The sequence below is a fragment of the Rhagoletis zephyria genome, unplaced genomic scaffold (assembly GCF_001687245.7).
Source record: "Rhagoletis zephyria isolate East Lansing unplaced genomic scaffold, Rhagoletis_zephyria_1.1 Rzeph_scaffold_00266, whole genome shotgun sequence".
In the NCBI taxonomy this organism is placed as follows: Eukaryota; Metazoa; Arthropoda; class Insecta; order Diptera; family Tephritidae; genus Rhagoletis; species Rhagoletis zephyria.
The window spans coordinates 112,019-126,894 of NW_016157350.1; the positions used below are offsets into that span (position 1 = coordinate 112,019).

Consider the following 14,876-nt stretch of genomic DNA (forward strand, 5'->3'; position numbering starts at 1 on the left):
TAGATGCGGGGAAAACCTTTGAAAATTTAAAAAAAAAAAACGAAAATGACAACGCATTTCAACAAAACGCTTCAACAAAATTTGGATGAATTTGACCTCGAAAATGGTACCGACCTCATCTTATAATTTTTTGTTGCTGATTTTAAATATATTTAGAACTCGTATAGTTTTTTAGAAAATGGCAAAAAATAGCCATTTCAAAAAAATCCAAATAATTCTTAAGTAAAAATACCAAATTTAATTTTCATATAAAAATTTAGGAGTATATTTTATTTTTATATGGTCCAATAATCGAAACTAAATCATTTTAGTATGGAACCACCCTTGAGGTGCCATCTTTCTGATAAAAAAATAATTATGGAAAATGATGCACGCGCTTCAAGGTTATCCGGTATCATAAATAAAAAAAAATATTCTAACAATTTGATAACCTCCTAATTTTTTGAAGTCGATTAAAAACTAATGTGGCTGCATTTTTTTTTTTTTAATATTTGAAATTTGCCATTTTTCGACAGTTCAATAGTTTTTCTTCTCAAAAATTCACTTGAGTATTTAGCAACTTTAAGTACTTAAGTATTTTGGGTTCATATGCCAAACGGTAGTTAACTAAAGTAACGGGTGATTTTTTTGAGGTTAGGATTTTCATGCATTAGTATTTGACAGATCACGTGGGATTTCAGACATGGTGTCAAAGAGAAAGATGCTCAGTATGCTTTGACATTTCATCATGAATAGACTTACTAACGAGCAACGCTTGCAAATCATTGAATTTTATTACCAAAATCAGTGTTCGGTTCGCTTTACGTCCGATTTATGGTCTACATAATCGACCAAGTGAGCAAACAATTAATGCGATTGTGACCAAGTTTCGCACTCAGTTTACTTTATTGGACATTAAACCAACCACACGAATGCGTACAGTGCGTACAGAAGAGAATATTGCGTCTGTTTCTGAGAGTGTTGCTGAAGACCGTGAAATGTCGATTCGTCGCCGTTCGCAGCAATTGGGTTTGCGAAACACATTTCGAACCGAACACTGATTTTGGTAATAAAATTCAATGATTTGCAAGCGTTGCTCGTTAGTAAGTCTATTCATGATGAAATGTCAAAGCATACTGAGCATCTTTCTCTTTGACACCATGTCTGAAATCCCACGTGATCTGTCAAATACTAATGCATGAAAATCCTAACCTCAAAAAAATCACCCGTTATTTAGTTTAGTACGCCTGCTATTACTAGCTCCTCAAACTCAGCTTGGTTCTTTAAGTTCTACCTTTGAATTTTTCTTTAGCGCTAAACTGTACCCAGTATACACAGATTGACAATTTGCTGTAAAAAAAATGTAGATTGGTGACTTCTAATACCGCCCTGCTTGAGGCAATAATAAACCCTTTAAATTAACTGAACGCCTAGGTGAGTCTTGTCAGGTTTATTTATCACCAATGAGGGGTTGTCTAACTTATACTGCTGGGATAAGCAGCTCACAGGGAGTTACCTATGCTGTCGATGTGGTACTGATGGCTTCAGGAAGGTTCTTAGGCACCCTATATAAACTTATGCAGGTATACCAGGAATTGGTTGAAAACGGACTACTCCGGACTACCCCTATTCTTGAGCTAAATGCAATGCTAAATGTTGAGCTCGCCGCGGCTAGGCTAAGTGGTGGGGGTTTAAGTTCACATCCAGCTTTGATCACTCTGAAATTCTAGGAAACTTCAAGTTCATTCCGGCCAGAACCAATTACTGCCCACCAATGCTGAGTTAAGAAGACCCATAACTATCCCCATATCATCTAGAGAGGACTACTTGCGGTATCATGACCCTGTGAACTTACTCACGGATGAACTGAAGCGGAGAACTAACGGAGTTTTTCTAATTAAATGTAGCCGCAAGACAAGAAGAAGCGCACTAGATGCTCACAAAATGTTATACCTCTTAAGCAGATTAACACATAGCCGGCAACCAAAGCACTTGGCTCTTCGATGATGCTTTCGAAAACTGTCAGGGAATCGGATCATATTACTTCGCTATCAAGCTTAGAAAAACAAACTGGCTACAGGATGATCGACTGCAGTTAAGTTAGCTCTTAAAACTGACTAATTCACATAAGTATATCGTTGCTGGTTGCAGTTCTAACGGTAAGGCTCTACGGCAACAGCTCTATGTAGGTTATTGAGGTGGTATAATTTCAACATCCGCAATTCAGCTGCTAAGCTTTCGCGAGCTTCAGTTTTAGACACTTTGCATCTTACTTGTTTGTCAACAATGAGCAGCTTTTAGAAATAGAGATTAGGCGCGTGCAGAGTTTTGTTGAGAGAACGGAGCGTTTCTCTACCACCCATGTCTAGGCGCTACAGTTCAACCTCAAATAATTGTTTGTTTAGGTTAGGGTAGGAAAGCGCGTATGATGCTAAAATACTTCCACTCGGCGGTAATTTTGCCTACTGTGAATGTCATCTATTAGTGCCAGGGGAATCGCCTTATCTGGAGAATTGAACATTGACGTAGGAAACGGTGAATCGATTTCTCCTGTTGTTCTTTTCTTAAATTGATGGGTTGTAGGGAATTATTCGCCTGTTGATCAGGCATCTTAGTGGCCTGTTCGGTGCCCTCGATACCGCTGCGTACAGGAACTCAGCGGCGAGCGGATTGACGTAACTCAATGATGCCGGCGGTTGCGAAATTTATGACTATTTCTTGACTATACTGATTTTGATTGTAATGCTTTCAAAATCGTATATAGTGATTTTCCCTTATATTTATCTGAATCGAAAAAGTGGGTAGAGACTTTTTCACCGTTTGCCTTATAATTTGCTATTCCTATTCTGAACACCAGCAAAAAAAAAAACCGAAAACCTGCATTGCGAAAATTCGCATGTCGCTCGAAAATTTAATGAACCATTCTTTTCCTCCTTTCACGATGCGTCTACTGCTGTACGCGTATTTGCCTGTTAAATTAGTTTTATGTACATATGCGCTGCATAAATAGTTACGACTCATTGACCACTTTCTGTGCGCAGCAAATGTTTGACTTTGACATTTGTAATATTTATGTAAATTGCAGGAACATCACACGTAATAAATACATAGCTACGCACATTTGCATCATGTAAAAACAAATTTGCTTATTTTGTTTAACGGAAATGAGATTTTACACTAATACGACAGTAATAGGTTTGGAGCGTGTGTGTGTGTATGTGCGTCCGCCGAAAGTAACATATGCTTCAGTGCATCAGAAAAGCGCATACATCGATATTAAAGCCACAAAACATTTTCGATTAAAACGCGCATTTCCGATGACATCAGCAGTGACGTGGACGCCGGTAGCGCGTTACATTTCATTTAGTACGAATAACACACAGCATAGCGGCAGGAAGAAACGAGCCGCAGCTAACCCACCGAATCAGCCGATACTCTAACCAACGATATTTCTGCAGCCATTCAACTCGAATTCATTGATATTGGTTAGCATTTGCAAGAATATGCGGGTAAGTATGCGCCTCTCGAAGTTTGTGTGTGTGTGTGTGTGTGTGTCTGAGTAAGTTAGAGTGTGTGCATGTGCAAGTCCAACTTCACTTCCGTTTCCGGCTGCCAGATATTTTAGAATTTCATTGAAATTCAATTGATCGGAGTTGTATAAATGCGAGAGGAAGCGCAATCGAGTGAATGAGGAGGGAACAAATGAGGGCATGGACGGCTACATGATTGCGAAAAGGAAAGTGTATGTACACTGGGCGACAAATGAAAGTGTACACCTTTTTTTAATATCATATTCACAAATATTTTCTTTAAACATTTTTTGCATTAATTATTTATGAAAATATAGTTCTTTCTGTAATATAAACCATATAAATCAAAGTTTCACACTTTATATAAAGTTAAAAAAAAAAATTCAAAAAAATTTTCATAAAAATTTTTAAATTTTTATTCAGAATTTTTGGATAATTTTTGAGATGCACTTTTGTAGCCTATTCAATTTTAGCCTAATGAAGCACAAGCTTCAAACAGCTGTTTTTTTTGGTTACGGATTTTTGTACTTTTTTCATATATGTATGTATGCATGAATTTCTTATAAACTAAAATGCGGGAGACCGCTAGCAACAAAATTTCAAAAAATCAATGCGAGATTTTGTAAATTGCACTTGTTACCAAAAAAGCAGCCTCAGATAAAAATTCTAAAAATGCACGCGAATTTTTTATTTGCCGGTTAAACTTGCACTTTATTAGATTAAAAATGAATCGGGCACAAAACTACATACTGGAAAATTTTCTGAAAACGTGAATAAAAAGTTGTAGATTTTGTTAAACATTTTTTGATTTTTTTTTTTAACTTTATATAAAGTGTGTAATTTTGATTTATATGGTTTATATTATAGAATGAACTATATTTTCATAAATAATTAAGGCAAAAAAGTGCCCATGAAAATAATTGTGAATATTATACTAGAAAAAGGTGTAGACTTTCATTTGTCGCCTAGTGTATGTATGTATATGTATGCTGCATTGTGTAGATTGCATTGATGAATGCTTTGCGGGTTGTGGTATAAGTGCTGCTGTCGATGGGTATAAAGGATGGCGAAATGTAATATAGAACTCGGTGAGTTCTTGTTTTAAATTATCAGCAAAATTCAATTCAATATCAGCGGATATTTGTGCAGCAATGATGGAGTGAAATACTCGAGCGGGCAGTGGTAAGCAGCGGGGCAGCAGCGAAGGCGAGAGACAATGATGTTATCGTTGCGAAATGAATAGCGCGCGCTCAAGTCGATTGCATTTATTTACTTGTGGTGTAGGATTATGCTTTAGATGAATTTTTCCCGTTTTCAATCATACCAATCATTATGATTGAAATGAGCATTTTAGGAATTGGATATGCAAGACGACAAGCATTTTTTTTACATACATATGTACATAAATATTTATTTATCAGACGCTTAACCTACTTCAAAAAAGGAAGAGGTTATCTATTGGTCGTACATATTTTTTCATAACTAAAGTGCGCTTTTTGTTTAGGAAAGAAGCGCTATTGTCAAAATAACTTCAATCCTTTTGCAGTGCGAATTTATCACTTTCTCTACCAACATCACGCTTTCCACCATTAAAGCGCTTTGTTACGCAGGGTTTCTTTTATTTCCTATTGCTATGCATTTACTTGCTAAAAGTTTTGATTTATGCAAATTTGCTTCGTCGCATAGCCCATTCGTTGCTGTTTGTTTGCTTTGGGAGCCACAACCCTTTCAGATATTTTTTGCGCCGCGTAATATTAGTGGTGTGGAGTTTTTCATGCCGCAATATAAAGCAACAAAAAAATATATTTTTTTTACTTCCAATATGTAACTGTAGGCTATGTGGAATATAAAAAACAAAACATAATCATCATCACTATGCCATAAGCCATTCTTTCAAGCCCATATATTTTTATTTTTTATGACCAAATGTATATACACACACGCATGTGTGTATTTTGCATTTATTTATTTTTTCATAACTTCTCTTACTGTTTTTTGTTGTTGTAAATATTTCAACCCCACAATGTGGTATTAGCTGATGAAAAAAGCGTATGCATTTCTCTTTTTCTGCACCCATCTATCTGACTCTAACCCTAAGTTTTCCTCTACTTTGTTTCGGAAGTATATCCTCGGCAGCTATAAATTATGTTATTTATTGCATACTTTTAGGCGCATCACAACTGCTAATTTACAGCATTCCGCATGTAATATTTTCATTCGAAAATGTTTAATTTTTTTTCATTCCGCAAACACGTCTACGCCTCTCTCTCTTTCCTGGGTATCTAAATAGACATAGCAGTGATATCGAAGTGAGCCAAATAGTTGATGAGATGATGGCTAGACACGGTTCGAAAATGCAGATCAACGAGGCGAATAACTGCCTAACTACAGCCACCCATTTGAGATCTTCTGTGGAAAGTTGACTAGTACATCATAGTATATGCAGTGAGGGGCATCCCACAGGGGGGGGGCTCGTGGTCTTGGACGCACTACTGCTAAAGCTAGACTCTCAGAGAGTCAAGGTAGTGGCTTTGGCCGACGATCTAGCAATATGGGTATAGGTCAGTTTCCTTCGGTCATAAGCGAAATTATGGTAAAGGCTATAAGGACGTAAGCCCTGAGAAAACTAACCTAAAGTTTTGTCGCAATTACAACAAATTTACCTAATTTTACGGATTCAAGGTTACGAGAAACCGAACTGGATATGTCAAATAAGATGAAATACTTTGCAATTATACTTGAGTCCGAACTTAATTAGAAGCTAAATGTTGAAGAGCGTGCAACGAAGGTCCCGGTGGCGCTCTATGCAGCTAAAAGTATTTTAGACAATAGATGAAGTTTAAAACCAAGAAATATCCTCTGGATATACAGAGCTATAGTCTAACCCTTACTCTCTTATGGGGAGCTTCTCTGATGGCCAGCCCTTATTAAGGATTAGGCCATTAAAAAACTAAGCAGAATTAAAAGGTCAGCAGAAGCTGGCGAAGCGGGTGTAATGGGATCCTGTCCGAGAGATGCTTTGAACTTTCTGCTTGATTTATTATTCCTCATCTTCATCTTCTTATTTGGCACTACGAGCATTTGTCGGTTTTGGCCGAGACAAAAAAGCTTCTCGAATTGCCTCTCTCCTGTGCGAATTTGTGCCAGTTGCTCATCCCGAGTTGAGACATTTTGTTGATGGGCGCCCTTGCTTTCGTTGTCCAGCCATGGGTGCGGAGTCCAAGGATGTTTTCACAGGCGCTTGATTTATTGCCGATAGATATTTTTATTGAAAACTTAGCTGCTTAAAGCGCCTTGAGGCTCTGAGAAGAAAGACCGTGCGGGCATAGTTCCATGCTAAATAGATTACCGCCCGAAATTAAAGCGCTGACCGTGAACTATATCCTGTCGAAGATCTTGGCTCACCGCAAACCCCGCATGAAACACCCAAACCGCAGTGACTGGACTCAAAAAAGTGTCCTCGGAGGGCTTAGCTCTCTTTAAGGACGCATCACAGGTGGAATGCCGGGCTGAGGCAGGGGTTTTGATTGAGAAATATAAGGTAAAGTTATCCTTTCGCCTAATAGTCCAATGGTCCAACAAAAAATGTTGAAGCGTAAAAATTCTTTTCTTAAAGTGTTATGGCGAACACAACCTGCAGAATTCAGTGAGTTCTTAAACTGAATAAGTCAGAGAGGCCCCCCCTCCCCCCGAAGCTCCTTTTCTTTCTGCCGTCACCCAAGTCTCCACTCTGATTGGTCACGCCATCCCTCACGTGGGTAGTTCCCACAGTGCGCGAACGAGGACGCAAGCGCCAGGATTGAGTATAGTCGCGCATCGGAAGACAAGGCACACATGAACACAAGGGAAGGACCAAGTGCGAGAGGACCTGCCTGCACTGCGGATGTACAACCGTGCAAAGGAGGGAGGCAATTCGCGAAGTTTTTTGGTCTCAGCTCGAACCGACGAACGGATGTAATGCTAGCAATTAAAAATAAAAACACACTCTTCCATTTGTAAGCATTTTTCTAAAAAGCCTTCTTAGGTTGAAAAAGTTTAAATGAATCCTTGTTTATTTGCGCATTTTAAATAGAAGCATATATTTGTAATTTGCGCAACCATAACTATTTTTGGGCTTTCAATAAAATTTTAATTTTTTTATTTATAGAAATCATTAAGCGCCAAAGAAATTCTATAGAAAATCAACTTTAGTTCATTTTCAAAAAATCATCCTCGAAGTCCATTCCTTTATTGGTCATGCCACAATATACCAAATCAAGGCTAACTAAATAAACTGCTTTACTGCTGAAAATAAAAATGCAAAACAAGCTATGTAGTCAACTACGATTATAAGAAAAAAGTAGACAAAAATTTAAAATAAACACAAACCAGTTAGTGAACTAAGAAAAACTTTTGCTTTGAAGCAAACAAAATGCGTAAAAATATTTAAAGGATGCAGGCACTTGGCCAACAGAGTTTCGTAGTCACCCAACAAGTAAGCAACAAATGCAGGCCAGCACCGCAGGCAAAGGCCAACTGTCGGCAAAAAAATAAAAATAAAAATAAAACAAGTATGAATAAAAATTTTCAGAAAAAGAGCAAAGAAAAATGTGTGAAACTCTGAGCACCAATTGGCTTTTGCTGAGAAAAGCTTAACCCGATGCAAACACTTTCAAAAAAAAAAAAAAAACTATGGTAAAAAACTGCAGCGCAGCAAAAGTTTAGTTGCAAAAAAACTACAGCACCGTGCTAGCTGTACGTAATAGCCAAATGAAGTGAAATTCGATGAAAGCCAGGACATTTGAGTACTGCAGCAAAGGAGCATTGGTTTTTGATTTAAATTTATATACTTGCTTTATAAAGGGGGTTTTAATGCAAGCCAACTGGCAGGCAGCTCAGATGCAATGGGTGTGGAGAAACGTGTGTGAAAGAGCAGGCAGACAGCCGAGCATTTAAGCATTTATGTAGTCTAAAAATAAGGAAATGCTGCAGGCAAATATTTATATGAGTAACTTGATATGCCCGCATTTATGTGTATATATACATATATGTGTGTGTGTGTGTGTGAAAGATTTGCTTTCCTTCAAGCGGCTAAGAGAATGCAAATTTATGCTAAATTGTTTGTTGTGGCAGGCACTTTTTTCAAGGATTTAGTTTTTTTGTTTTTGTTTTTTTTTTTTTTTTGATATACATTGTTCTTATTTATTTGAGTTTGTGAGTAAGTGCTACCTTGTCTGTAGGCTAGTGAGTTGAAATTTGAACTCAATGGACAGTTGCTTGTTTAGCATAATGGACAATCATGTCGTAATTAATATGAAAATATACATACTAATAATATATGTAGTATGGTAATCGTTATATCAATAAAGAAGAAAAAGAAAAACAGTTGGTTATACACAGAGGTTTATAGATGGCATTTTACCTGCACGGGAATGCATCTGCAAATCGTTGCATTCTCATAAACTAATGACAAAACTGTCTCCTTTGGCTGATTAAGATGAACGCATAAAAGAAGCAATCAGATACCGAAGCTAAATAAAAATTCTGGTTAAAAAGCGCGAAATTTAAATAAAAAATTTCCTAATTCTGCAAAAAATTTTAAAGTGAATAAAAAGTTGCAAATTAGTGTGCAAATTTAATGAATTTTCCTGAGTTTTGCACAAAGTTTAGAGATTTTATTATTATGTTTTCTGGTGTAGAATGAACAATATTTTTATAAAAAATTATCGAAGATAAATTAGAATAAATAACTTTACATATATTGCGAAAAATTCACTCTGCCAATACTTCTGTTCGGCACTGTACGTGCTATATGTATAAATTAACATACTCAATTAGCTTAATAGGATAGTATTTTGAGCACCATTTTTATATAATATTACTTAACAGTTTTTGTCCGACAGATGTGTTTGATTTAAAATACACCAAGAAATTATTCTGCAGTAAAAGAGAAGTTGAATAAGGGCATAATAGTGCAGCTTTGAGATAAGTGATAGCGGCTAAATAACTATGTATAGTAATTTCGACAGCATCAGATGTGACTGTGAAAAAACTACGTATGTGCAAAATGGATACTACGAGTAAGTATGTTTAGCTAGGTAAATTAACTTTTTGCACCAACAAAACTTTTATGTAATATAATTTCAAGAGTTTCCAAATTCGGTTTCATCAGCCCCAAAGGTATTCAGGCGATAGGACACGGCTGACAAAATTAGACAAAAGCCGGCTGGCAAAATATTGCATATCTAGAAAAACTGTGTGTAAATACATACATACATACATACAGAAAACCCATTTGCATGCCCGTATGTATTGTTTGTGTAAACATAATTGCAAAGCGAATGAAAAAGCTAAACTATGGGTACGCAGATAAGTTAAAACTGAGTTACCGAGCCAGTGGATTCGAGAAATCTGTAGCAGTGGTTGTATATAAGTATGTATGTACATTACATGTATATACATGTAGCTGGCAGCACCCAATGCAGCATTACATATGTGAGTAAAAATGTTTGTATATACCGCAATGCCCACTTTAAGCCAGAACTTCCAACAACGCTACGAAAAAGTTAACTCAGCTGGAGTAAATATGAAAAGCAAGGCAAATCAATCAGATAAGCGAGCGAAATTATGCAAAACTTATGCTCGAGGCAGTAGAATATGAATATAGTTACAGTGAAGCAAGTTAAGTGCTTCCAACTACTATAACGTATCAAGATATGAAAGCTTCGACAAAAAATGTCAATTATGCCATTTAAAATTATGCCAATGGGGCTGGTGGTGTAGCACCTAGTCCACTTGCAATGAAAAACAATTTTACAGCACAGGAATGTATGTAGATGTAGCATGATTGAGAGCTTTAGATATGTATGCATATATGAGAAAATATCCGAGTTGTTGCATTTTTCGACAAAAACGTGCTTTTGGTTGAAAATGGTGGTACACCTACAGTGACTCAAACAAATGACCAGCTGCTGACTTTCTTCAAATATTCGTAATGCTTTTCGAGCTACATTTTTTCGTTATTTGTATGTATATAAAATTATCGTCCAAGCCGTAACCAAAACCGTGTTAATCACAGTTTCAAACTTTATACAAAGTTTAGGAAAATTCAAGAATTTTCCTCAAAATTTCAACTTTTTATTCAGAATTTTCAGAAAATTTTTTGGTATGTAGTTTTATAGCCCATGCAATTTTAGTCTAATCTAGTCTTTGGTGTAAATTTTAAACGGCTAAAAAATCGCGTTGATTTTTGAGATTTTTTTTTGGTGACGGATTTTTGCACTTTTTTTTCAAATAAGTATGAATTTTGTATGAAATAAAATGCCCGAGACCGTGAGCAACAAAATTTCAAAATCTCAACGCAAGTTTCTGTAAATTGCGCATGTTATATTAAAAAACTAAAAAAAAAACACGTAGTCATTTGTTTGAATCACTGTATCTTAGAACATGCATTATTTTTAGTTTTATATAAAGAAAACGATTCTATCGCGAAATTGTATTTAAATGAGTAAAAAGTCGGAAAAAAATCGTAAAATTTCAAAAATTACAAAATAGCTGCGACGTATATTCTGCATGCTGCCATTTTTTGTTTTTATTTAGTGGCACACCCTTGAAACTTCACAGATTGGTGGTATATGATGCCAACATCCATTGTCTCTAATATGAACATTATATTTGAAAACTTCCCAAAATTATAAAAAAAAATTATGATTTATTTGAGTGACAATGAAAAAATATACTTTTTCGCTTAAATAAACATTTTAGGGCTAAAATTGGTTAAATAGTTGATTTAGTTTTTATTGTACTTGTTTCTGGAACTCCATTGATCGAAATAAAGGCAAGAAGAATGCTTTAGCGTTTTTTCTGTCGGAAGAAGGGAATGACGCTACGAAAAAAAACTCGTGAGATTTGCTCATATATGCGCAGGTAAAAAATATATATCTTAATTCAACTTGATCAGCGTTGGTTAAGTAGCCGCGGTTCGTATACAAAAAAAAAAAAAAATAAAATCAACGGTACGTCCTAGCTACTTGAAACTTGCACTTAATTATACCTAAACTGAATGGTCTAAAAAGCCGCATACTCAAAAGCGTTCTAAGAAATCTAAATAAAAAGCTCGAAATTTTTACGAACATTTGATTTTTTTTTAATAACGACTGAAATTTGATTTAAATGGTTTTTTTGATCACGGCGACCATTGAAAATGAATTCACATATGGTGGCCTAAAAATTCAATTATACTTTTTTTCTTAAAATGTAAAGAAGCTGCGGCGACTTTCGGTGGACTCAAAAAAATATTTTGTTTAGTCTTTGGTTATACAGATGGTAAAGTGATTCTGGTGGGTTTGTTTCATTCTATTTTAATTTATGAAGTATTATTTTTTTTTCATTTCATTCTACCCCGCCTTTTTATGATTTAAGACGAAAAAATAATAATTGAAAACATGCCGACCCAAACACTGACACACGAACTGATGATTTTTTAAATTTTTTCCGCTTTTTTTCTTTAGTTAAATTTTACCCTTTGCAATTATTCCTTTACCACGCCCTTCACCCCAAATGAATTGCTGTGAACAGCTAATCCAGTTGCTGCTGCTACTTTTACCTTTATTATGGCAAAGGTTGAGTCTTTGCTTGCTTTTTGTTATTACACAGATACGGACTTAGTTTATTTTGGTTGTGTTGGAATTCAGTTTGGTGTGACTGATTCAGCAATTTCATTTCCTCTCTTTGATATTCCGGTCTAGACGGGTGTACATAACTGAATGTTGGTAATAATACACACATACACACATAAATAGCTGGTTTGCAGTCGATGTGTTTTAATTTTGTGTATACATACATTTAACAATTTATTTTCGACTGGACTGCGAGCAGTCAGAAAAAAGGGAAACACCAAAGTAAGGTCTGCTACGTTGGCTGTTTGAGTAATGAATTAGAAAATTACTGAAGTTATAATTGAGTTGGCAAATAAGTTTCATGATCTTTGACTTTCACAATTTTGTTTAGTGTTGTTTTACCAAAGAGGTACAGAAATTAAATGCACGTTTGTATAGTTATTTTTTTTTTTTTAATTACTTTGTAGAAAAAATTACGTATTTGGAGTTTTTGTTTGCACAAAAGCGTAGAAGCACATAATTTTTGCATGCATACTAGGGTAGCCCTTAAAATATCAGCATTTAAATTATTTTGTTCTACGTAAAAAATAAAGACATCCACGAAAATTTCAAAACTACCAAAACAACAAAAACTGACTTCAACTCTCATATAAACATTTATTAGTACCGTTAATTTCTTCATGATCCAGTGATCGGATCTAAACCAAATTAGTATGGGACTACCTCTGAGATACTAATTTTCCGATGCAAAAAGAAAGTTGTGCAGTAACATACATGAAAACAAATATTCCGACGAACTGATAACCTTCTTCTTCTTTTTTGAAATTGGTTAAAAACAAACTGTACGGGTCGCTACCAGATCTGAAAAACTCAATATTTTTTTAAGTCGCAAATATTCGATAACATGTTGACGTGAAATCTGATATCTGATAAATTTTACATATTATTGAAACTTATCCATATGAATTCATAAACTCGCTAAGTTATAGATGGCTAAAGACAAAATTTTTAAAAGTTTTTTTTTTAAATTTTGCAATTTTTGTGTATGTATTTATTTGGTACGTAGAACCACAATAATGGATACTATAAGTATTTACATAGTCGCTTTGAAATGATAACCCTCTTACCAGCCGCCACCAACTGTAAAAGACCAAGAGAACAGACAAAGAAGAAACGTACAGTAAACGACTTAGCTTACCTTGAGCTAAGCTGCCTAGGTTAAACTTTAGCCATTTTGAGATCTAGCATGAAGCCTGTCCAAAAGTCTCAACATGAAGCTCAACAAGAGAGAAACTCCATGGTGGAAACAGCCAAAGGCACTTCAATCGAGTTTAAAGACCGGGTGAATGAAAAATGCGCAAAAATGCCCTCACTGCATGCAATATAGTGCATGGACTTCAGGGACCCTTCAGCGAGTGCTTGACATCACAGGGCCTTTACTGAAATGCACTTGAAGGAAAAAGGTCTCCTAAGGACATGCAAGGAACTTGTTAACTTGCTGGCCGATTTTCCTTTCTCCGAGTGCTTACCATTGAGCAAATCTTGTACCATCCACTCGTGCAATGGGATCAAGTGACCACGCGCAGAGGATTGGAAATGCAGCAATGAGATGGGCTGTAACTGCCTGCAAGCCTCTGAAAGCATCTGGGCTGATGAAACATCTCCAGCTAATCTTCAAAAAGTACTTCACATCCGCTTCACTTTATAATACCACTAATCAGAGGATCTTATGCGCGGGAAACCGGTACATTTACAATGGTAGGATTTGAGGACTGGGAACATATCCAACGCAGGAGGGAAATCAGCAAACCAACCAATGTCATAGCAACCCATTAACCTTACATCCTTTCCAATAAATAAAGAATCGTATATTGGTAAAAAAAAAATCCACTTTAAAATCAATATGCCTTTCTACCAGGATGATCAACCGTTTACGCTCTGGAGAGTTTCATATATTAAATCAAAATATCAATAGAGAACAACGAGGTGTCTGTAGGTTGCCTCCTGGATAAGGATGGTGCTTTGGATAACACGGATCACTCTTTAATACACAACTGCATTCAGCACAGCCGCTGAATAGCGAACGTCTTGAACTAAATATAAACTTCCTTCCTAGGATCGGCAAGTGTCCGTTTTTTTGCAACGAAAAATGCTTATTGAGAATTTTTTTGGTTAAAGGTGTTTCACGTTTTTTCCATACAAAGTATGTCGACAATTTTCTTTTATATGGAGGACACTGCCAGCAAAAAAATTGCCAAAAATCAACGGAATTTTTTAGCCGCTTGAAACTTGCACTTCTTCAGACTAGAATTGAATGTGCTACAAAACTGCATACCAGAATTTTTTCTAAAGATTCTGATTAAAAAGTTTGAAATTTGGGTGAAAAATTGCAAAATTTTTATAATTTTTATACAAAGTTTAAAATCTGAATTTATATGGTGTTTGTTGTATAGCCAGCTAGGCTTTTATAAAAAAATAATAAACATTAAATAAACAAAAGACAAATAGCCAAAACTGGTCAAAATATCGCACTCCTATTATTTTGTGGACGGCATTTAATTTTGGGTGCTTTATTTCATCAAACCGCTTTAGTCTCATTCGCAGCCATATCTGGACTGGCCAATATTAAAAAAAAAAATAATCTTAAGTATTTTTGAACTCACCAATGCAGAAAATCAACTTAGATTATCAAATTTGAAATTACCTGCAATGAGAAAGATAAAACAAAAATAAATTTATGTTAAGTTTTATTGCGGCTTAAAAAGTTTAT

The 14,876-nt window shown here is 35.6% G+C and overlaps 1 protein-coding gene across 4 annotated transcripts in view; it reads right to left on the reverse strand.

Annotated features, from left to right (window-relative positions):
- The window catches only part of LOC108358517 (mucin-12), a 142,750-nt gene that overhangs the window by 27,144 nt on the left and 100,730 nt on the right, over positions 1–14,876 (reverse strand). The window contains exon 4 of one of the 4 annotated variants that reach the window (XM_017609918.1): positions 12,336–12,407. The exons of 2 other annotated variants lie outside the window; for them this stretch is intronic. In XM_017609918.1, coding sequence (XP_017465407.1) covers positions 12,399–12,407 — 9 coding nt within the window. In that variant the 3' untranslated portion in view covers positions 12,336–12,398. Of the gene's footprint in view, positions 1–12,335; positions 12,408–14,751; positions 14,811–14,876 lie in introns of those variants that run through there. One more of the 4 variants, XM_017609917.1, reaches the window with a different exon arrangement.